The sequence below is a fragment of the Monodelphis domestica genome, chromosome 5, assembly GCF_027887165.1.
Source record: "Monodelphis domestica isolate mMonDom1 chromosome 5, mMonDom1.pri, whole genome shotgun sequence".
Classification (NCBI taxonomy): domain Eukaryota; kingdom Metazoa; phylum Chordata; class Mammalia; order Didelphimorphia; family Didelphidae; genus Monodelphis; species Monodelphis domestica.
The window spans coordinates 107,642,869-107,668,274 of record NC_077231.1 but is presented as its reverse complement, the minus strand read 5'-3'; the positions used below and the strand labels follow the sequence as shown (position 1 = coordinate 107,668,274).

Sequence of the window (25,406 nt, the reverse complement as noted above, 5' to 3'; positions counted from 1 at the left end):
CACTGTGCTATAGGTGCCTGAGAGTAATACAAAAATGATTAAGACAATGCTCAAGTAGTTTGCAATCCATTAGAGGTGGCAAGTTCAGGGTATATATGAAAAATAACAAGACAAATCAAACTGCATTAACTGCATTGGAGTGTTAACAGATAAAGTCTTCTGTGTAAAAAGCACAAATACAATTATTGCAATAACATGATTTTTAGCAAGAGTAATACTTTCTGTGGAAATTATGAAAAATCCCTAATTATAAAGTTTCAGGCAAGCTTATTAAACATGATTCCTTCTTTATAATTTCCAAAATAGTTAATTTTATATGCCGAGTTATCTACTACAACAAAGGGAGACTCGTTTTAGGTACTACATGTGCATTCATAATGCAATCTGGCTTCTGACTTTATCACTCAAATGAAAATGGTCTTTCCAATTACCAGTACTGTCTTAATTGACAAATCCAATGGCCTTTCCTTAATCCTTATTCTCCTCAACCTATATGCAACATTTGACACTGATGACTATATATATATATATACTCTCTCCTCTTGAGTTTCCACAACATTATTCTCAGTTCTCTGATGTAGCCAGCCAATTTTTCTCAGCCTTCTTTCTTAGGTCTTTATCATATTGTCCCCTAACCAACCCTTGTTCCAGAGCCCTCATTTCTATTCTCTACACCCTGGATCACAACTACTCTCACAGATTCAGTGATTCTCTCCAAGATCTAAACACTGCTTCACTAACTGCCTAGTGGGCATTCTGAAAGGATGTACTAAAGCATCATTTCAAACTCATATCTAAAATAGTTCCCTCTTTTTCCCTCCATATTGACACTCTCTTCCTAACTTCTGTGTATTTCTACTGAAAGCAACACTACCCTTCAAACTACCATGGTTCAAAACCTAGGAGCCATCCCTGAAGCTTCATGCTCCCTTCTCCCTGATATTTCATCAGTTGCTGTCTTTTCAATTCTACCTCTCTAAGTTCTTTCACATCTGTCCCCTTCCCTTCACCTCAAATGGCTACCACCCTTGTTCAATACCTCATAATAGGTCTAAAAGTGTTCTTTGCTCAAATGCTTTTCTATTATCATCAAAAAACAAACTCTCCTCTATTTGGCATTTAAAGCCTTTTGCAATGAGGGTTCAACCCACCTTTCAGGGCTTATCACCTTTCATATACTTCCAGCCAAACTTAGCTCTTGCTCTTTTTCTATATTAACAATTCATCTCTTTTCCGGTCTTTGCACAAGCTGTCCTCCTGTGCTTAGAATGCAGTCTTTCTGTGACTTTATCTCATGGAATCTCTCATTTCCTTAAGTTCAGACCAAATATTCCCTCCTAACAATCATTTTCCAATCCCCTTAGTTGCTAGTGCCTTCCCTGAAAAATTAACTTGGATTTGTCTTGTATATTTGCTTCCATGTGTGGTAGAGTTGTGCTGGGTGTAGAAACAGTTTCATCCCCTCCCCCTCCCTGGACTGTCGACTCGGTTCATCAAAATTTGCATGCCAGTGCTGCATCCATGAACATAAATAAAAAGGTGTGAGTTTGACCCTAGCAGGCTCTATTCCCTTGGAGGCAGCAGTGGAGCACCATGGCCGAGTCAGCCAGCCATGTAGAGGACCACGTGGTCAGAGTTAGGTTAGATTAGGCTTAAATCTCTACCTGTCTGCTTTTTTTATTTCAACTGATTAATAATCTTTATGGAAAATAAACACCTGGAAATAATAATTTTAACATAACAGCTATATTTCAAGAGGTGTTTTATTTTCTAGACTTACCTTCCCATTGCTAAAGGTCAAACCAAATACTTCCTTTTCCATTCAGGCCTCACTGATGCCCTCAATCAATAACCATTTATTAAGTACCACTGCCTACATGCGAAGCACTCAGCAAATAAATACAAACAATCCCTACCCTCAAGGAGCTTATATTCTAACGAGTAAAGAACATTTCTGTATATGTACACATGGGGATACCTACCAACACAGATACATACAGAGCATAAAGATAAAAAGAATAAATAAATGGCAGTTAGGGAGAAAGGAACTTATAGTAGCAAGGATCACAGATCAAAAATATAGAGATGAAAGAGATCTTAGAGGCAATATAACAAACTTTCATTTTGTGACTGAAAAACTAGGGCCAAGAGACTTTGAGTAAGTTGCCCAAGGTTCCCCAAATAATAAAGGCAGTACCAAAACCTGAACTGAGATTCTGACTCCCAATCTACTACTCTTTCTAAAGGCTTCATCTAGAAGGTGTATCTTCATATAAAAAAAGAGATTTGTGAGGCAGAGAGGAGGGAGTACATTCCATGTGGAGGGGAACTGACACTTTGAAGGCTCAGAAACTGGAAATGAACTATCCTAAAACATGAGGAAAAGGCCAATTTGGCTAGATTGTAAAGTGTAGGAAGTATGAGGAAAGACAGTCAGGGTCAGGCTATAAAGGGTTTCAAATGCTAAAAAAATAAGTCTGTATTTTAACCTAGAGGCAACAGGGACCCACTCAAGTTGACTGAATAAAAGACTATTCAGATAGATCTGTTCTTAAGGAGAATCATTTTGGCAACTGTCTGGAGGGCTAATTTTGCAATAATTTTGGCAAGAGGCAGTAAGAGACTAAGGTAGTGGCTTCAAAGTAGAGAAGGACCTATATGTGGGATAAATAGAAGTAGAAATAATAAGATAGGCAGAATAAAGTTTGTTCAAGGACAATGCCAATGTTACAACCCAGGAGTCTGAAAAAATGGTGGTGCCCTTAACAAAAATAAAGAACTCTGAAAGAAGGGTAGGTTTGGGGGAAATGATGATAAGTTCTGTTTTGGACATGTTGAATTTAGTATGGATAGAAAGCTGGGCAAGGAAGCAACAAGACCTGGATTAAAATCTAACCAGTGACAAAAGCTGTGATTGGTCCTAAAAATTTTAACTCATGACAACTCTCTAGGGCTAAAAGTTTCAGAGAGGATACTGAACTTCCCTGGGAAACCTGTTATCCCCTTCTTAATGTAATTTCCTCATTTGGGAATTCCCTATAGCAATAAAATTTTATGTCAAGTTCCTTTTCTTATCCCTATGTAGAACTTTTAGTTTGAAATGTCTACAAGGCAACTGGTGATACTAGACTAGAGCTCTACTGAGCCCTAACCACTTTAGAACTTACTAATACTTTTTTTTTTTCCATGCCTCTCTAGTTCATGGGCTTTTATGTAGTAGTATAGATAATGAAGTATTAACACATTCCCCTAATGGGCTGTAGGCTCAATGATAAACCATAATTTATCTGAACTTTGCATATATCTCAATATTATAGTTACCTCACTAATCTGTAACAATAGATGCATAATGTTTATTGATTTAGAGATGCACAAATCCCATGGATGTTGGATTCCAACTGGGCAGTATAAGAATGCAGGAAAAATAAGAGGGAAGACACTCCAGAAAAGGGGGGATTGACATTAACTTTTTTTCATTAAAATTTCTTTGTTAAAATTTTTTTAAAACAGTCCAAAAGCATCTCAAAAAGAAAATTAGAAGATTCTCAAAATGAGCTATTAGTCTGATCTGACTGAAATAAATTAATAATCTAACTGAAAGAAGAAAATGAGACTGAATTTTCATATGAAATATTATATGTAATCTACAGCAAAGGATAATTTTAAAAAGAGGACTAAGGTGACAAAAAGTCAGATTGTTAGAAACTGGTTATTAGACAGAAGTTACATAGCCATAAATAGTGATACCCAGGAAATTCTGATTTTCTTTTTTTCACAATAAAGGTTAATAAAGCTAAAAAGTAAGAAATTCTTATCCAGTGGATGTACTAGTGGAGAACTGAACAAAATTTACATTCTTTGTAAATAAAATCATAAAACAGAAAGGAAGCCATAGCTAAATGGAAAGAGTATTGATGCATTCTCCTTGAAGAAGTAATTAAAGGAATAAGCAGTGTTGATTTTATCATACATTAAGGGGGAAAATGTGATATCTGACCATGATATTTGCAAAAAGATGACTATGAAAATAATTGCAGCTTATATACTAATAATTATTGCAGAAGATGATGGGGAAGAGAAACTTGAAAGAAGTCAAAGGTTTATAAACTATACAAATGCCTCATGCAAAAATCTTATTAATACTTTCTTCAAAATATTCAGAAAACATTGGACACAACAAGCACCAAATACCACCACAAAAAATATTTAATAGGGAAAAAGTGATTACTGAAGTAGGAATAATTTCCAAATCAGATGTCTATACCTAAGGCAGGTTCATGGCATAGCTAGCTATAGCTTCTCAAGTGCTGGTCTTGAAGATAGAATGATCAGAACTCAAATCCTGATTCAGCCACTTACCAGCTCTGCAGCCAAGGCAAGGACATAATTTCCTCACCTATAAAATCAAAATAATTATTCTTCCCTCAAAGGGTTTTTGTGAGGACCAAACAACATAATACATGTAAAGTGCTTTGCAAAAACTAAAGCACTATATTCATGTTTTTACTTATTTTGTTTATTAAATAAATGATCAATGCCATTGCCAAACTAGAAGACTGGCTGGTAATTAAGTCACCCTGACCAATTAACACTGCTGACCATAACAAATGGAAAATGGGCAAAAGAATAAACATTAACACTATTGTTTCAGTTATGTCTGATTCTTCATGACCCCATTTGGGGTTTTCTTAATAAAGATACTAGAATGACTTGCCATTTCATTCTCCAGATTACTGATGAGAAAACTGAGGCAAGTGAGTTTAAGGAGCTTGCCCAGTCACAGAGCTAATAAGTGTCTAAGGCTGGATTTGAACTCACAGAGACGAGTCTTCCTGACTCTAGGCCCAGCACTCTATCCATTGTGACACCTAGCTCCTCCAAGCAGCTAGGTTTATATGGATTAAACTTAGAAAATGGTAATAATACAAACTATTACCATAATAAGCTAAAAAAATTATGTGAATATTAATGGTAATATTTCCATTATTGCCGTGGTAATAATTTGTATTATTGCCATTTCCTAAATAAATTCAATCCACATAAATCTAAAAACGGTTTTAGTCAGAAAACAAGACATGTGAGGCAAGAGTTTTACAATATAGCTCCTTTTATAAGAATATGCTTCAAAGAAGGGATACAAAAAGACAATCTGAATACCTTTCCAGAGATGGAAGGTTCATTAGTGTTGCACTTGGCACATACAAACTTTGCCAATGTACTTAAAGTTTTTTTCCTCTTCTTTTTCTGTCTTTAAAAAAATTTTGTTATATGGAATGGTTCTCTGAGAAGGTGAAAGGAAAATTTTGATAATATAAAATAACTCATTATAAATATATTTTTAAAAGTAAATTCATTTGTAAAATCTGATGGGAAAATGGGGTTAAGATTAATGAGAGGCACAATCTCAAAAAATAGCAAGAAGCTGCAGAACAAAAGGCAATTTTAGAGAAAGTTTGATGAGAAAACTAGTATAGCACAGGAGCCAGCAAGCTGGCCTCAGCTAGGACTGACTTTGGGCCTCTGGACAAGAAATCTAACCTCTCTCAATGCCCCAGATAACTCAAGGATCAAAGTGCAGAGTTGGTACTGGTCCACTTGGGCAGAGAAAATTTGCTCACTATGAGCCTACACCAATCAAATCATAGGTCTCATCCAAAAACCTAGGAGAATGCTTGTCAACATATCCAATTAAGCAGTTATCCAAAAGGTATTTACAAATCTAAATGAAAAGAGTACAATAACAACAACAACAAAAAGTGCAAGAGATTAAAAATAGGAAAAAACTAAAAATACTTTTACCAAAAAAAACTTTCTAGAAAAATAGTTTGGTTTCTAACATCCAAGTCCCCAATGTGATACATCAGATAATAAAATGTAGAAATAGCACTAAATAAAATAAAGAAGAAAAGAACAGTTGTTCAAAACCAAGTAGACACAAAGCAAGGCCACGTTGGAAACTATAATTTTGAGCAATTAACTGATCTCAAAGTATCAGAAAAAGAGAAGGTATAAAAAGATTTGGGCAAAACCTTAGGTCTCACTATTATTAAGAAGAAAAATATTAACAAATGATTCATATGCTTATTTCCCCATATCTACAATGTTTTTATGAGAATTATTGATCTCTACATGAATCAAAGAAAAAAAAAGGAGTATTGTAAAGGATATCATAAGAGAGAAATATAACTGGTAAAGAAGCTAGGCCAGTGTAAACAGTTTCCATTGGTATCTAGGGGTGAAGCAATGGGGAGCATCAGGTGGCCTCAAAATCAGGAAGAACTGGGTTCAAGTCTGCCTCTGATATATTGGAACTGTGTGGACCCAGCAGAACATTTCAGTCCTTTCCCAATGGAACAACAGGCACAATTCCTATCCCTATGCCTAATTTGCTCAGCTAGCATTATATAAGAAAAGGTACAAATTCAGAGTTACAAGAAATGAAAGAATAAGTACAGTTAGGGGTGTATGTGGTATTAAGGTGTATATATTTTAATAAAATCCACAATTTAAAAATTTGAGAAAAATCTCAGGGAAAGAAGTTTGCTAATTCCTTGAATCCAGAAAACGAACTGTTTGCAGAAAGATGCCTGCAGAAACCTACACTGCATCAGAAGATCCAGAATGAACTTTGGGGTGCAACTGATTGAACTGAAGGGGGTTGAAAGTATTTATTTTGAATGTAAATTCTTATGCCAAAAGAGACTTCCCCCTAATTGGCTTTTTTGTCAATGCACCTAGCAAACATTGGTTTTGCTCTCTCTTTCTTCTATTTCCCTCTTATCTCTAACTATTGTAGTTTCCTCTTAGAAGGTGCAATATTGTATGCACCTGTAGTTAGAAGATTTTTAGGGGTACAAGATGATTATGTCAAATGATCCAGTGGGGAGACTTGTCTCCCAAAGGATCACAGGGAGAATTGTGAAGTTGGGATTAACTCCCATGCCCATTTTTATATTTAATCACCCCACTTTATGTTTGAGTAGGGAGGGAGGTCTATAATTCATGTGTGCTAAAAGTGGGTGACAAATCAAAAAGAACTGACTGCCTCCTAGGCACTCCTAAGAAAATTCTAAAACTGCGATTGGTCCACATAAAGTGGAGGAAGGCCCAGGAAGTTATGCAGAGAAGTGTCTTTAAAAACAGTTGTAACTTCCTGTGAGGGGGAGTTCTTTGGAGTTCAAGTTCCAGTTGGAGTTCTAGTTGGAGGCTAGTGAAGGATTTCCTTCATGGACCTGAGACCCTGACATTGGTGAGGCAACTCTTGGACCTTCCTTTAGGACTACCACATGGGTGAGTGAAAAGGATGACTCCTTTCCTGGCTTTCTGGAGGGACTAGCCTCTGGAGAGGCCCCAGGTCTTAGAAGAGGCTTAGTGGCTGGAGCCCTTGCTTTATTCATCACCAGGCTCTTGGCTGAAGGTTGAGGGCCCTCTGGTTGAGGACTAATTAGCCTTTCCTGGGTTGAGCCAGGGGCTAGAGCAAAATATTTAGTGTGGCAAGTTAGATACTTTACTCTATCCCTTTTGTAAATAAACTACCATAAAAATTCATTCTGACTTGAGTAATTAATTTCAGCAACCATATGTCTCAAATTTAATCCAACCTTTAATTTTTAACCCTTACTAAGGAAAACCATTGACAGTGCTATTATTATAAATTGAGTAACTTCTCTGCTAGCAATAATGCAATGATCCAGGACAATTCTGAGGGACTTAGGAGAAAGAACACTATCCACATCCAGAGAAAGAAATTGGGAGTAGAGATGCAGAAGAATAACAATTGCTTAAATGATCACTCTAGTGCAAATATTAATAACATGGAAATAGGTCTTGATCAATGACACATGTAAAACCCAGTGGAACTGCTCATTGGCTACAGGAGGAGGAGTGGAAGGAAGGGAGAGAAAGAACATGAATCATGTAACCATGGAAAAATATTCTAAATTAACTAATTAAATAAAATTTTTTAAAGAAATTGAATAGAGCTAAAAATGGCCTTCCTTCTTTCCTAGCCCTGTATGGCCTTTATATGCCATCAGATCTTGCTATTTATGTTTTGGTGTTTATATTCTATGTCCCCAGATAGACTAAACAGTTCCATAATGGAAGAGCCTATATCTACTTTATCACTAAGCCCAAACACAGTGCTATATTCTCAGATGTTCAATAAACTTTTGTTGATACAACCTTCCTAGGGACTTATGTACTTAGTTTAAAAAGAGCAACCTGACAATGACAAACCCCAAAGAACAAATGTATGATGCTAACATTTAAAGTATAAATAACAGCCTAATATGGGAGATATTTTAGTGCTGGAGATCACCCTGGAAAATTTCAAATTCATCCTTCTCTACCCAAATTGTTATTCCTCCTAAAACCAAGGAAAAGCAAACATAGCTAGGAGGCTAATAATAATAATAGTACTTAACATTTCTATAGAACTTCTTATATGCCACACACTCTGCTCAGCACTTTATAATTACTATAAGAACATACAATTTTATCCCCATAAAAACCCTAAGATAATACATTAGCCCCATTTTATACTAGGGAAACAAAAATTAAGTGACTTGCCCAGGGTCACCCAGCTGCTAAGTATCTGAAATCAAATTTGAACTCTGGTTTTTCAATTTAGGTCAATCATTAAATCTCATCAAATTGAGATTTTGAGGAATAGCAGAGCCAGGAAAAAGGGAACGAAGAAGATAAGCGCACTGATAAGGAACACTGAATTCTAGTGAGCTCTGCCACTAATTAGATATCTTCCACCTACTCTGGTTATGTGTCTTTTATGTACCTAATTATTTATACATTGCTTTCTCATTAATAAGTACACTCCTGAGGTTGAGGACTATTTTTAACCTTTCTTTCTATACCCGTGTTTAATTTAATACAGTGACAGGTCCATAATAAATGTTTGACAAACACTTACTGATAGCTCCTTTAAATTCTCTGCATTTCAGTTTCTTTATCTATAAAAAAGAAGGATTTAGGCTTATCTCTAAGGTCCCTTCTGTCTCTAGGGCTTTAAGAAAACAAGATTTAAAGTAAAACTACTTACTAGATGCCAATGCTTCTGCCTCAGTGGAAGGAACTTTGTAGATTTTCCCTCCTTTGTAGACAAAGCTTCCTTCAGTCACTTTGAAGTCCAGATATCGAGTGACTTCTGTATAAAGCAGCATCTTAACTAACTGACCTATAAAAAGATTAATATCACATAGTTTTAACACTGGTATAATTCTTACTAAAAATAATAATTTCTATTACTATACTGCTATTACAAAAGGAACAACACAAAATCTTGCCCTGTAACAAGCAGAAAGTCCATTTTTACCTTATAACCTTTCAGTTAGTCAACAAACATTTATTAAGTGTTTATCCTGTGCCTTTATTGTGGTAATGGAGATTTTTTTTTTAATTTAAAAACAAACAAAAAAGAGACAGTCCTTGTTCTCCACAAGATGGGGGAAGACAATATGTGTACAAATAACTATTTACAAATAAGTTACAATCAGGATAAACTGGAAATAATCAATAGAAAGAAGGCATCAGAATGAAGGGAGAGTCTTCTTGAAGAATATAAGATTTCAAATGAGATGCAGGAGGCAGAGATGAGGAAGAACATTCCAAAACAAATGAAGAATGCCCATGGGAAAAAATATTTGACATTCCAACTGTATGGAACCAGTGGATGGTTGATCCTAGGGGAAAATCTGATATATTGAGCTGTAGAGTACTTGTTAAAGAGAAATTTTAAGTCAGATGATAGCTATACTGAAGAAAGATATAGATTCTAAGATGTAATCTTTGAAAAAGTTACTACAGTACCTATTATGCTCTTTTGCTTGATCAAAGCCACTTTAAAGAAAAACAAGGAAACATAACTATTATTCAACTTTAAAGTTAAGTTCTGTTTTAATAGCAACTTATTAAATTTTTTAAAAACCAACTATGTCATTAGCTCTCTATGACATGTTATTTCCTTTTTTTGCTTTTAAAAACTAAAATACATGTTATTTTTTAAATTTAATTTTCTTCTCCCCAATTACATATAAAAAGTTATGAACATTTTTCAAAGAAAATTGAGTTTCAAATTCTCTCCCTCCCTCCCTCCATCCCAAGATACCCCCCCCATAGGTGGCAAACAATCTCTTTAAAGATTTTACATGTGCAATCATGTAAAACATTTTTCTATATTAATCCTTTTGTGAATGGAAACTCAAATAGAAAAAAATTAATAAAGTTCAAAAAGTGTGCTTTGGTCTGGATTCAGACTCGGTTCTTTTTCTTCTGGAAACAGATGGCATGTTTCATTATTTTATCATGAGTCCTTTCATTTGCATACAAAAATGGCAGTCATTTGCTACTTATTACTCAACAAGTCCAGATCTATTTTCCAAGTTTCTCATACCTGATTACTCAGAAATTTAGGAAATTCATCTATTCTATTGTACTATGATTATAACTAAAAGATCAGACCTATCTATCTACATTTTAAATAAACATTATTTTTAACTGCATTAAGTCAAGCTTAATTACTGACCTATAATTTTTTTGGCCAATTTACTCTCACACTAAACACAGAATTAAATAAATTAATATCTATTACTTTTCACACATGCATATTAGTAAAGTAAATGAATGACTTGAGTTACCTAGTAAAAATTTATGCAAGTGATTTTTTTGGTTAACATTTAGGATTCTGAATTCTCTTTCATAACTTCATATAGATTTATAAGCTTATTATTCTACTTGGAGAAAATTCAAATCTATAATTAAGCTAAATTAAAAGTAACTGTAGGTTCTCAAATAATAAATTAGTACATAAGGGAAGGATATACTTCCTACCCACCCTCAGAATACATGCAGGCTAGAAACTTTTTACAATCACTTACCTTTATAATAATAATTGAGAAGTATCACCTTGTCTGTTATGAATGACTGCCATTTCTGTATGCAGATCATAAGGTTTTAATGTTACTATATGAAAACATTATTATTTTCTGGTCCTCCCAAACTCTCAATTTAATACTTAATCTTGATGATTTGAATTCCACAAACCAGTTATCCCATTGTTGCAAAGGAGCACTAGTTTTGGACCACATCACCATTACATAAATGTAGAAGCTATATAAATATCAATATCATCTTAAATATCTATTGATAGTGTGAACTTTTAGATTACTCCACCCTGGTCTAACAAAAACAGGAATATCTACACCCATACTTAAGGATTAAGTATTTAGGAGGATGGCCTATGACAGACATGTGCTAGCAAATGACAAATCAGAAACAACTGACAGACCCCTGGGCTGTCCCAAGTCAAATTTAAGCTACCATTGGTACATGTGAGATGCAGGAAAGTGATGTAAAAACCGTCTATATATTTCGCGTCACTTCCTCTCTGGGCTCTTTAGCATCAGAGAAGTGGCTGGAGGAGTGTGCTGAGCATTTTGGCATCTTGGGTGGCAGCTGCTATTGTCTGGGTTTAGTGGTGAGTTTTCCTTGATATCATACTGGAGGAAGCTGAGTAGCCTAGTTCAGGTGAGGCATCTTTCCTGAGCCCTCTCAGAGTTTAGGCTGATTCTTTCTCTTTTACCTTCCATGCACTATCCTCTTAGAAAGCCACTAATCTTCTTCAGAGACAGATTTTAAACTCCCCCTGGCACAGGCCAGGCAGGAGAAATCCTACACCTTTTCCCTCTCCCTTCTCCTTAATTCCTTCTCTCTATATTAATTAATTAAATTTGCAAACTGACTTGGGTATTTTATTTGGGATATTCCCTGGCAACCAAAATTAATTTAGATTAGGTCACAACCCTAAAATTATCCTTACAATAGAAATAAGATGAAAAGTTCATAACTACTTACATTTTCCAGTTAGTTGTTATCAGAACCTTTTTTCCTACTTCTAAACTGTATGTAAGACAGAGAAATGAAAAATTATTAGTATTCCTTACCATTTGCCATAAGGAATTTAGGAATCAGGTCCACATTCCAATCTCTTCCCCTTCCCATTGAGGCTGGCGGTGATCCTGGTATATTAAATCTCTTGTATAACTAAAAAGAAAATAATAAATATTTAAGTACACATCAATTTTTCTCAATATGAAATTAGATTCAAAGAAAAATCTATCAGTTTCTGCACTAAATTTATATTACTCCTCTAAATTCAATAACTGAAGTCTCACAAAAATGTGGTTCTTGAAGGTCATGTCATGTGACACCTCCATGGGTGGGCATATCAAATAACAAGGTCCACAATCAGATTCATTAAAGTATTTCTATATTATAAAAAGTTCCAGTATCTATTTAAAACTATTACACTGAACCACAAAAAGTAACCAGCAGTTATTTTTTAGTAGCAAGAATGCAGGACTACTTAACAAATGATAAAAAAATATAGCAAGCAGCCTCCACTTACAACGGTAACTTCAGGAATATCCCTTTTTATTTGTAAAAATAACTTAAAACTCCTTTTCCCCTCTGAACATGTCATAAGAGCAAGCTTTTGCTTCAATGGACACAGTTTGGAGAAATTTAAAGCAAGATTTAACAATTCAGTTGTCAGAATAATTTAAGGCTGATTCAAATAAAAGTTAATCTGTTCAAATTTTTTTTCAACCTATTAAGTTTAAAGTTTCCAAGAATACATTCAACATTACATTGGAGAATATAAGTGCAATTATTATAATACAGAAGGGAACATTATTTCTTAAGCCTAGAAAAGAAGGAAATCTAATTCACTTAATCTGTTTTTCATATTGTTAAGTTTTATTAAATTCAAAGAAATGAAACTTAACAAAATTCTATGTGATTTTCTAAAGCATGATCATATAGAAAAAAATTCCTACTAAGAGGAAAATTTAAGTGTAAAAAAGCCAGTCTTAACAAATTAGCTACAAACAGCAATGAAGATCACAAAATGTCTATTATTCCAGATCTATAATAAGAAGTTTGTTAAAAATTCATGAGACAAAGCAGGGTTTAGTATACAGGCAACTTTAAAGTTGGGATCAAGTTACATCTCTGAATCAAATCACTTTAACCTTGCTCAGAATCTGAGAGCATTTGGGGAATAACTGCCATTTGGTTTTGGTAGAGAAGTTTCCATACCAGGACTTCCTTACAATAATGAAACCATAGGCCAAGCAGCAATAAAAAAAAATGCAGGACACAGCAGCCTATTAGAGTATAAGCATTTCAATAATTCAATACTGAACTCTTGTTCAGAAGAATATAAAAGTAAATAAAAGGCTTTGGAAATTTTAAATACCATATAAATGTAAATATCAATATCATTATATAACAAGAGATCATCTTAAAAACCTAACTGATGAGTGAAATTACTTGTTGGCTCTGAGAGGGGGAAGGGAAAGAAAATGAATCATGTAAACATGGAAAACTATTTAAAATAAAAATATACCTAAATGATATTTAATGATAACAGTAAAATTAACTACAACTTACATCTTCCAATGGGGTAATGGATGCACTTTCGCCTCCATAATAGGAATTTCTATCCATATGAAGGACCTTCTTTCCATTTACTGACATGATCCCAGAAAGGATGCATTCCTGTAGAGAAACGTAAGTATTTTAAAAGATAGAAAAGTGTGCAACAAGTGCTAATGCTCAGGAAAATTTCCTGGCTTTCTAACAGTTTCCGTCACAATTGCCTCAAAAGTAGGATGATGATTTTTCATTATATTCTATAGAAAAAAATTTAAAGGGGACAGATAGGCAAGGAGCCATTTAAATTTAATCAAGGTTTAAAATGGAATTTCTGGTTTAAAGCTATAGACTGGTAAGGAAATGAAGAGCTATATTCTTAGGAATAAAACCAAGATACAATCATCCAATCATGTGCATCCTGCATCTGTGAGAAAAATTTACTGTGGCTATGAACATAGGGATTTTTACCCAACTATGAAAAGTTATTTCTTAAATTTTTTTTCAATGAACAAAGAATCTCTCACTCTCCCACCACTACTCCTCACAACTGAGGAAGATAAACAAAACCCCAGTTGTGGGGCAGTAAGATTGTTCAGTGAATAGAGAGCCAAGCTTGAGACAGGAGGTTCTGGGTTCAAATTTGACTTGAAATATTGCCTTGCTATGTGACTCTTAGCAAGTTACTTAACTCCAACTGTCTAGCACTCTTGTGCCTTGGAATTACTAGTAGCAAGGTAAGGATTTATTTTTTTTTTTAATGTAAATATATAGTGAAGTAAAAGAAATTCCTGCTTTGGCCCTGGAACCAACCCATCTGCATAATGAATCCATTATCTCTTTATCAGGAAGTAGGCAACAGGTTTCACCAAGTCATCCAGAATTCGGCTATTCCAGTGATCCAAGCTTCTAAGTCTTTCAAAGTGGGCTTTACAATATTGTTGTTGGTATATGAACTATTTATTCTCCTGGTTCTGCTCATTTCAATCCACATTAGTTCACACAAGTCTTCTCAGGTTTCTCTAAAACCATTCCCTTCATCTTACTTACAGCACAATTAATACCATTTCATCACATTTATAACATGTTCAGCCATACCCCAATTGGCAGGGCTCTGCTTAAAATTCTTTGTCACACGCACACACACACACACAAAAAAAGCTGCTATAAATATTTCTGAACATCCCTAAAATTTTGCTTGAGATTACCACTCCCTCCCTTAAACTACCCTTTTATCTTCCCTTCTCATTTGTTTCCTAGTTGAGTAAATGTATTTCTATATACGACTTTTTCACTCCTTTGACCAGTTTATAAATCCTTGTGTACCCCAATTATGTAAGATAATTTCCCCCATTCTTCTCTTCCCTTTCTTCCCCATCTTATATTCCTCTTGCCCTCCTTTTCCATTCTTCTATTAAGATCAACAAAACATAACCGTCACTCCTAAGTCCTTTGTATGACTGCCCCATGATCTGTGATGAGAATTGAGGGGAAATATGTATCATCTCCTAAAATGAAAAAAAAAATTATCCTTATTTAGACCCTTATAATTTACTTGCTTGTGTTTAGTATGGTGAGATTCTTTTTTCTCTTTGCCCATTCTTCCATACTACTTGCTGATTTCAGAATTTACTTTAGACCAAGCTCTTCAAACATATGAAAGGAATGTGTGGGCTAGTTAGTTGGTCATGCTGCTACTTTCTGGAGATATTGAATACTTATTCCAGGATTTCAGGGAAAGCTCAAGCCTGGATCCTGCCAGCTTTCAAGGTTCTGAAAGCAGTCTATAGGGCAATGGTTGATTTCTGCCTTCTTGGTCTGAATTTTCTAAATTCTTGATCTAGGTTTGAGGTCAAGCAATATAACTCTGGCTGAAGCTCCAGTAAACTACTTTTGGACTCAGCTACTACTGATCAGCTAAAAAGCTCTCCTGGTCAAATGAAACAGAACTATAGGATCCTCTCTGATCTTGCCCAGATTATTCCACTGTAGGTTTCAGATGGGGCCATTATTCACTCCTGCATTCAAAAAAACAGAGCTGATGCTCACTTCTGAACTTTACTCCCTATTTAGCAGCTATGATCACTCCTCACACTGGAACACTCTCCAGGCCAGGGTACTGGGCAACAAAGCTGCCAGCTAGCATTTATTCCTGTACCCTACTTGACACTGGGCCTCTCTTAGCTAGATTTCATACCTGATAGGTCTCCTTCACCACCCCCCCCTTAATTCTCTTGATATTCTTGACTTTTTGAAAGAAGTTATTTTTTCTAGCTCTATCAAGTAATCCTTTGATACGTTGATAACACTGAATAAGTATATTAATTTAGATAATGTAATTCTTATTTTCTTGGTTTGGTCTACCAACAATAAATCAATATTTCTCCAGTTACTGAAAACAGTTTAGCAGAAACTAAGTATAGACCAATATCGCACACTGTATACTAGAATAAGGTCAAAATAGGTACATGATTTAGACATTAAAAGTTCTACCACAGCAATTAGGGGAACATGGAATCATTTATCTATTAATGTATTATAATCCATATTACCTATTGATAAGGGGAGAATTTATAACCAAATGAGAGGGATATACAATGCATAATTCTGATTACATTAATTTTTTCAATTGCATAAATAAAACCAATGTAGTCAAGAAAGCAAGCAGAAAGAAAGGGGACGGGGGTTATGGCAAGTTCTAATAAAGACCTCATTTCTCCAATATATAGAGAGAACTGAGTCAAGTTTCTAAGAATACAAGTCACTCTACAATTGATAAATGGTCAAAAGATATGAAATGCAATTTAAAACAATTCTGAGGCGCTACCTCACACTTATCAGATTGTCTAATATAGCCAAAAAAAGAAAATGACAAATATTGTAGGGGATATGGGGAAATTGGGACACTAATGCACTGTTGGTAGAGTTGTAAACTGATCCAATCATGATTAGTAATTTGGAACTAAGCTCCACTACTAGATCTATACACCAAAGAGATTTTATAGGAGTTGGAAAAAGAGGACCTTTGTGTACAAAAATATTTACAGTAGCTCTTTTTGTGATGGCAAAGAATTGGAAATTGATGGCATGCCCATAAATTAAGGAATGGCTGAATAAATTATGACACATAATTATGATGGACTATTACTAATATGCTGTAAGAAATGACCGGATGCTTTCAGAAAAACCTGAAAAGAATTACACGAATTGATACAAAATGAAATGAGCTAAAAAAACACTATGCACAGTACAAGGCAGGGAACAATATATTTGATTTTTATCTTTGTAGTTTCAGTTCTTTATACAAAAAAATGGATGTATCTCAAGCATTTCATGATCTCATTTGAGGATCACAGTCCTGAGGTAAAAATGACAGATATAATTTCTCCAGTTTACAGATGAAGACAAAAATTCAGTGAGCTGTTTGATAGTGGCACAACTTATTGTCAGTGAGGATTCAAAACCAATTCTCTCCTGACTCCAAGTCTAGAACACTTCCCCAATCTGGTCACCCTGACAATAAAAGGAAATGAGGAGAGTGTGATGTGGTGAAAAATACTAAAAATTCACAACCATACTACAAAATGAAGGATCATGCAAGGAACTAAGTCCAAGATTATGAACTTAGTACTATGCTCTAGCTACCTAATCTAAGCCACCACAAACTATGGACAATGATCAACTATGAAAGGCGAGGCTATTCTCAGCAATTCAATGATCCAAGACAATCCTAGAGTACTTACTGTTACAAAACATTATCCACCTCCAGAAAAAAAATTAGTAGTCTGAATGCAAATTGAAGCATACTTTTTTCCTGGGTTGGGTTTTTTTTGGTCTGTGTTTTCCTTCACAACATGACTAATATGGAAATACGTTTTGCATGACCACACATGTATAACCTTTTTCAAATTGCCTGCCATCTTAGGAGGACAACTAGAAAGAAGGAATTTGGAATTCAAAGTTTAAAAAAAGTTAATTGTTTTTACCTATTGGTAATTGGAAAAAAGTTTTTTAATAGCAAAACATTGAACCCCAAATAAACAAAATGTTATTTCCTGCACAAAATTCCTTAACCCAGCTTTCTTGAGATACTGAAATATTGAGTTATTCCAGATCTCAAGGATAGCTCAAGCCTGGGTCCTACAAGCTTTCAGTATTCTGAAAGCAGTTCAATGGGAGGCAAAGGCTGCACCAGAAATTGTTGGAAATTTTGTTTTCTCCTTTGTTGTATATTATCTACATAATTTGTTTAGGATATAACATTTATTTTAAGGTAATGTAGCCATTTGGAGATCACAAAATATCTAAATTCAATTTCTACCAGTCTGCTTTCTTACCTGTTTCCCCTGTAGTTTTTGTCAAATATTAAATCCTGTTGCAAATAGTTAGCATCCTTTAGTTTTTTAAGCAGTGTTACTATATTCATTTTCTTGTATATGTCAAGTACCAAATCTGTTGCACTGATGGACCTTTCTCTTTTTTAACTGGTCCCAAATAACAAGGGGCAAATAGGTGGTACAGTAAATGGAGTGAAGGGTCTGGTGCAGCAAGAACCAGAGTTCAAATGTGACCTCAGATATTCCCTTAGGTGTGTAACCCTGGGCAAGTCACTTAACCCTGTTTACCTCAGTTTCCTCACCTGTAAAATGTGGTGAAGGAAATGGCAAACCATTCCAGAATCTTTGCTAACAAAAGATGGACATGACAGAAATTACTTGAACAACCACCAAACAGCTTTGATGATTACTGCTTTATAGTATATATTGCCAAGCCCCATTCTTTCCTTTTTTTCCCTTCATTATTTCCCTTGTGAATCTTGCCAGAATCCTATATTTCTAAGACTGTTTGACCAGCTATCAGAGAAATCGTGCAATAATAGAACAAGAATGAGCCCTTGGGCCAATCTAACCCTCTCACTTTAAAGATAAGAATGATGAGGCCCGGGAAGGGGAAAGTAATTTCTCTAAGACCATAAAGCTGGATTCTGAGCTACAACTAAGTAAAGTCAGATCTTCCAAGTCCAATGTTTGTTTCATTGGGCCTATTTGAGTAAGACATTGCTTTTTGCCACAAAGAAAGGGTGAAAATCTAGATATCTTAAAGTTGTAAAGTAAAACTTATACATAGTTGAAATCATACATAAGAGTGTTGATCACCTAAAACTGGATCACAGTGTTAATTACTATCATATTTTGTAAATGTAATATGACAATTATTAATTCAAAATGAATTTTAAAATAAATAATACATCCTATTCAATTCCTCATTATTTGCAATGCACTATGGGATACAAAGAGAACAACTGAAGGGGCCCAAAAGCCACCTTACCAGATATCAGGGCTCCATTTTTGGAAGAAGAAAAAAATCACATATATTTTTAAGTGCTCAAGTGTCACACAGCCTCCATTAAAAAGTACAGTTTTTCACACTCCATGCAAATTAGCAAAAGTTTACAAAATCAGTCTCTTGAAAAAAAAATAGCAGATTGATACTTTAAATAAACAGAACAGTAAATAGTTTTTTAAAGTGATGCTCACTAATCTAAAAGAATAAGAAAAAAAGCCATATTTAACTAAGTGAAAAAAGTGTAAGACTTAGAGTAAAAAATCTAGATTCAAACCCTAGTTTTGCAGCTCACTACCACTGTAATCTCTGGGACTCTTTCCTTATTTATAATAAAAAGGGAAAAGGGATATTTGAACTAAATGATCTCTCATGTCCCTTTTACTTGGTAAAGCATTCTGCAAACTTTAAAGTGCTATATAAATACTAGCTATTGTTACTATTATTTATGCATTAAATTGCTGAATAACTACTATGATGCTTACAATAAATGTGAAAGGAGTTTTAAGAATTTTTACCATGTAAAGAATCTTCTGAACCTCTTTTAGTTCTAAATCCTATACAACTAGCTTTGTGTTAAGCTATTGAAAAAAGGAAGTTGTTGATTCAACATTAAGACATGAATATAATTCCTAAATTTAATTTATCTACATTTTAAAGTAGCATAAAATTAAAATTTGCTATTATCTAATGAAAACTAGATTAAATAGAAGAGCATTAATATAAAAATGTTATTCCAAATAAAGTTTCCCTGTATTTAATCTTCAATCCCCTTATCAGTTGCATTTGCATTTTAATAACATTCTTTCAGCATTCTATTAGTGACTCCCACCTAATAATTAATATATAAATTGACATGACAAAAATGTTGGTTTGGATAATACCAAATGCTATTCATTTTAAAATTTCTTTTAACTGGAGCACATCCACAAAGGAGTCAACCAAAAACATGTACCAAAAAGTCAAATCAAAATTATAGCACTAATTTCAATATTTGTTAGGACTTCGCCCATTTAGCACATTACGTTTTCTTGCATAAATGGAAATGATCTACCTAAATTGTTTAAAATGTGGTTAAGGCAAAATGTCATCCATAGGAAAGAAAAAATATATTCTATAGAATGAATTTTAACACTTTTTTTTATAAGACTTAGAACCCTATAGAAAATATATCCACCCACATGTTAAATCAAAAGGAGGTAGGATAGTTTAATGGCTGACTTTGTAAAGAATATTTCACTGAAAATCAGGAGAATAGGATTCTAGTTCTGGTTCTGACATTTACTTGGTACATGTGATTTGAGGCAATTCATTAACTTCTCGGGGTCTCTTTTCTACTCATTTAGAAAAATGAGGCTCAATTTATATCCTCTCTAAGTTTCTTTCCTTTAAAAAAAAAACCCATTTCTTCTCTTTTAGAAGCAATATTGTGTTATCTGCAAGAGTGGCAAGTGCTAGGCAATGGGGGGGGGGGGGTTAGTGACTTGCCCAGGGTCACATAGCTATCTGGGGCCACATTTAAACCCAGGATCTCTGGTCTTTTAGGCCTGGCTCTCAATCCACTGAAACATCTAGCTGTCCCCAGTCTCCTTATTTTTAAGCCAAAAATTCTAACATCAACATAACAGCAATACTATAAATTTCTTTCTAATTTATGATGATAAGCCTGAAACAAAATTAATGGCATTCTAGAGTACTTAATTTGCCAACTACCAAAGACTGGCTCTAGCTAATAAAATAATAGACTGCATATGGCTTATTAATATGCCAGTATTAATCAGCATATATTAAAATAACAAAACAAGGGACTTCATCAAAGTCATCCAATCTAACATCTACTCAAATCATAAATCCAACTTTATACCATTCCAACATCTCCAATGACAGGAACATAAGGATAAGGTTGGGAAATTAATCTGCAATTTCACTGGTTAAAAATAACTTTCAGGTGAGATTTCTTCTATCAATATATAGAGTCTAAAGAGCTGCTTAGAGCATGAGAAGCTAAGTGACTTGCCATGGGGTCAAAGAGCCAGTCAGTATATATCAGAGGCAGCACTTGAACCCAGGCCTTCTTGTCTTGGAAGAAGGTTCTCTATCCATTTCACCATGCTCCCTCTCAAAATAGCAAAGTATCTGTTCCAATTCTGAGTAACTTTTGTCATTAGGATTTTTACGTTTAGGGCCAAGCAGAACAAGTCTACTGACTTTATATATCTACCTCTAAATGTTTAAGGATTTCCATCACATGTAAGCCTTAAGTAAATCTTTTCATCAGGCTAAATACTCCCAAGCTGTAGATCTTAACAGCCTTGCTCCAACCTACCTTTCTAGTCTCATACATTATTTTCCTTCTAACATATTTTGGTCTAGTCTAACCGATTATCCCGATATTGGGCAACATCCCATCTTGGTGCCATTGATGGCTGTCTCCTGGAGTATTCTCTCTTTCCTCACCTCCAGTTCTTAAAATTCCTAGTTCTCCTAGCTCAAATATCACCTTCAATATGAAGTCTTTCTCTAATTTTCCCAGTTCCTAAAACTTAACTTTCCCTAAATTTCCTTCTATTTATTTTGCAGTTATTTATATGTGTGTTGTACTTACTGTCTCTCTCTATAAAATGTAAGGGGCAGGTAGGTAGCATAGTGGATAGAGTGCAGGACCTGAAATCGGGAAGACCCATCTTCCTGAGTTCCAGTCCAGCCTCAGACATTTAATAGCTGTGTGACCCTGGACAAGTCACTTAACCCTGTTTCCCTCTCATCTGTAAAATGAGATAGAGAATGAAATGGCAAACCACTCCAGGATTTTTGCCAAGAAAACCCCAAATGGGTCTCAAAGAATAAGATGGGGTGAAAATGACTGAACAACAATAAAATGTAAGAAATAATTTGTTTTTTATCTTTGTAGTTTCAGTTCTTAATACAAAAAAGTGGATGTATCTCAGGCATTTTTATCATCTCATTTAAGGATCATAATCCTGTGAGGTAAAAATTACAGGTATAATTGCTCTAGTTTACAGATGAGGACACTGGTAGTATGCAACTTATTAAAAGTGTTATCCAGGATTCAAAATCAATTCTCTTCTGACTCCAAGTCCAGAACACTTCCCCAATCTAGTCATCCTGACAATAAAAGGAAATGAAGTTTGCCTGGCATGGTTTTTGATGAACCCATGCTGGCTCATGCCTATTCTAAGTGGAAAATACTGAAAATTCACAACCATACTACAAAATGAGGGATCATACAAGAAGCTAAGTCAAAGATAACTAACATAGTACTATGCTCTAGTTACCTAATCTAACCCACCACAAAATATAGACAAGGTTACTTTTCTTTAAAAGTCTCACTGTTTTCCAACCTACCACACAGACTCAATTCAATCCCTAAAATTAAAAATTATTAAAAATATTTTCATGTAAATAATTCCCCAAGTATAACCCATTTTTCAATTTCCACGATAGCTATTTCTTTGACAGCAACAGTTTATAACTTTAGTCTAAATTTGATCCAACATAGCAAATATGAGTACAAATAAATACCACAAACCATTGTATTAAAGTGATAGAATGAAAAAATGTCATATTATTTTTTAGTAACTTTTGTAAACAGTCAACCAAACAAATAAAAGCTGAAAATTGTTGTTTTACCATCAATCAAAAATGACTTAAACTAGTTAAGAGTACATCTTTTTGACTAGGATACCAAAGGACTAAGATACATTCAAATATTACTCAATGAATATAAGAGCTTAACACAAATTCAGGAATTTTAAGACAAGTTAGATGACACAAGATATAATGTTAGGACAAGATAAAGCTCATAAACAGCATTTTAAGATTTTTTAGGGGTGGAGATTCAAAATGATTTGCCCTTGTCCTTCAACACTATTTTTCTCAAGGATACTTTATTTGTTCATCCAACAAATATTTATTTAGCTTAAAATAAACTATGAAATGATATACAAAGAATTTACCTTTTCTTTCCTTTTTTGCAGAGTAAGTTACCCAAAGTATGAACAGGTCATGAGAATTCAATAAAATGCCATGGTCATAGAAAAGTCTTTTATTGGTATTTTTATATTGTAGCATTAATAGGGTCAACTAACGAAATTAATTTTTTTTTAAAAGTCATAATCTTTTGAGAGAAAAAATGCAACAACGGGAATGAAGAAGTATGTTTAACTCTGGGATGAAAAAATGACCATAACATTAGTTCTAGAAGGACAGGGCTTTTAAAAATACCTTTTTGTCCTCTTCTTCAATAGAAGCTACTCAAATTAGGCAAAGTCATTTATTTGTCAGCAGCTAGGTGAAGTCCTGGGTAGAATGTTAGGCCTGGAGTTGATAAGATGCTTCCAGAATTTAAATCTGGCCTCTGACACTAACTAGCTCTGTGACCCTGGGCAAGTCACTTAACCCTGTTTCCTTCAGTTTCTTCACCTCTAAAATATGAAAATGGCAAACCACTCCAGTATCTTTGCCAAAAACAAACCAAAAAAGCAAATGTGAGGCCTTGGTCACCACTGTAAAACGACTTAACATTTATGGGGTAAAGCTAGCACTCACATAAACCTACGGTATATTGATTTCTCTTCCAAGTCCCTAAAGGAGCTGTCATCGGTGCCTTTTACTATCCATTAACCCACATCCTATTAGGAACGCCAGATAATGTGGATAAAGAAAAAGGCCAAATAGAAAGTAAAAGACAAAACACACACAAAATCCCGAAATTTAACAGCAAAGTCTCTCTCTCTCATTTCTGCCCTGTAAACATGTAGTAAATCCGGGAGGTGAAAGGCATTCAATGACACTAGAGGGAGAGAAAGCTAGGTATTGCTAAAACTAAAAAATTCAACGCAATATTTGACATCTATTAAATCTGAATCCCTTAACTTAAGGAACAAAAAGGAAATTTGTTTAGATGCTGCCCTAGAAGCTTTTTAGAATTGGCTAATGTTTACAAACAGTTATCACATAATACCTTCTCACATCACACAATCCCTTTGCCTACTTACTGCTACAAGGGATTGAGTTTTAGTAACCTAAGGAACGGAGAACCATTTCCACTTATACTCCCTTCCAAGGGACAAATGCTACTCTGCCTCCCAACCAGAGAGATCATCAATCAAAAGAGTAAATAAACACGAGCTAATTCCCCGTGATTAGTTTGGAGTCTTGTTTATTTAAAAATTATCCACCTATGAAGAACGAGAGAAATTAAATTCTAGCCCTCTTCCTTCACTGAGTTTAACGCCCTAAAACTTAAGCCAATTTCCTGGGTCCTTTCACAAAAGGGAAGGGGAAGGTTACCACGAATAAGGAGATGGTTACTTAAGCTCCTCCAAGCGTCCCCATCCCCAACTGGTGGAAATCCTGCATGTCGGGGCACCCTTTCCCTCCAACCTATTATTTGAAAGGAAAAGATGTTTATAAAACTTAATGAATCACAGAACAAGCGGGCCCCTTCTTAAGCCCCGTCTCCCATGAAGCCTTCAATATGGACAGTAAATCACCAATTATACCGTAGAAGTAGGTATGTAATATATCAGATCCAACCGCTCCGACCAGAGTAAAGAAGTTAGGGGAAGGGATGAGGACGGGAGAAGAGAATAAAAGCAGGAAGCTGTGAGAAGGCATTTGAAGGCGCGGCTGCGGCCGCTGTCACCAGACCCAAACCTCAACACGCGCCTTCCCAAGAGGGGCGCCCCTCACCCCTTCTCCCCCTCCAGATTCACCCTATGCAAGAGCAAGTTTTCCTCCCTCATCCCCTCAGCAGGCGGTCATCGGTCTGCCTCCCCAGTCCCCCGCAGCGACCCACCCTCCTCCCCTCCCCCTCCCAGCCCTCACCGTGAGGCCGGTGCCCAGCACGATCACGTCGTACTCCTCATTCATGGCGGGGGTCGGAGGAGGAAAAGGGGAAGGAAGAAAAAGAGGGGGGGGCGGGCCAAGAGGTAAAAGGGATGAAAAACCGACCCAAAAGGGGCGAATAGCAAAGCTCCCCGCGCCGTTTGGCGAACTCAGAGGAGATAAAATGGAGCAGCTAGGAGGAGAAACCGCCCACGGCCACAGATTGGAAGAGAGGAGCAAGGGCTGCAGGAAGAGTAAGCAGGAGGAGCCGAGGAGGAAGGGGGCGGAGCCAGACTCTGCAGCCTAGAGGGCGGGCTCTGGTGGAGAGAGCCGCTCCGGGGTCGTCAATCACGGGCCTTCCGCTTTGCTTTCCGCGTTCCCGTTGGCTGAGACGGGCTCGTTCGTTACCGTACTTCCCTTTTCCACGTCACGCGAAAGGGAAATGGTACAAGGGCGAGGTTTTATCCCCTCCCCCTCCGGATCTCTCCTTCCTTCCCTACTTCCTCCCTCCCCCCAACACACACACCCGGATCATCAACTTTGCTAGCTAGAACGTCTATATGGTGGGGGTGGGAAAAGGCGGAGGTGATGCGCATGGGCCGGGGCCTAGCATTTGGTTTAGCGCCTGAGACCTCGGGGACTGGGCGGGGCAGCGCGGCGCAGCGCTGACGTTGAGTTGGCATGTGGCAGCAGCCTTGCCTGATGCTCCCTTTTCGAGCGCTAGTGCGGCTGCTTGCCCTTGGACTTTAAGCTCCCCTTTTGTT

The 25,406-nt window shown here is 35.8% G+C and overlaps 1 protein-coding gene across 1 annotated transcript in view; it reads right to left on the bottom strand.

Moving 5' to 3' along the window:
- The window catches only part of GDI2 (GDP dissociation inhibitor 2), a 46,819-nt gene extending 21,742 nt beyond the window's left edge, over positions 1–25,077 (bottom strand). The window contains exons 1-4 of the mRNA XM_001374477.5: positions 24,643–25,077; positions 13,468–13,575; positions 11,958–12,057; positions 9,059–9,193 (exon numbers count right to left, since the gene is read on the bottom strand). Coding sequence (XP_001374514.1) covers positions 9,059–9,193; positions 11,958–12,057; positions 13,468–13,575; positions 24,643–24,687 — 388 coding nt within the window. The 5' untranslated portion in view covers positions 24,688–25,077. The remainder of the gene's footprint in view (positions 1–9,058; positions 9,194–11,957; positions 12,058–13,467; positions 13,576–24,642) is intronic.
- Between the last annotated feature and the right edge of the window lie 329 nt (positions 25,078–25,406).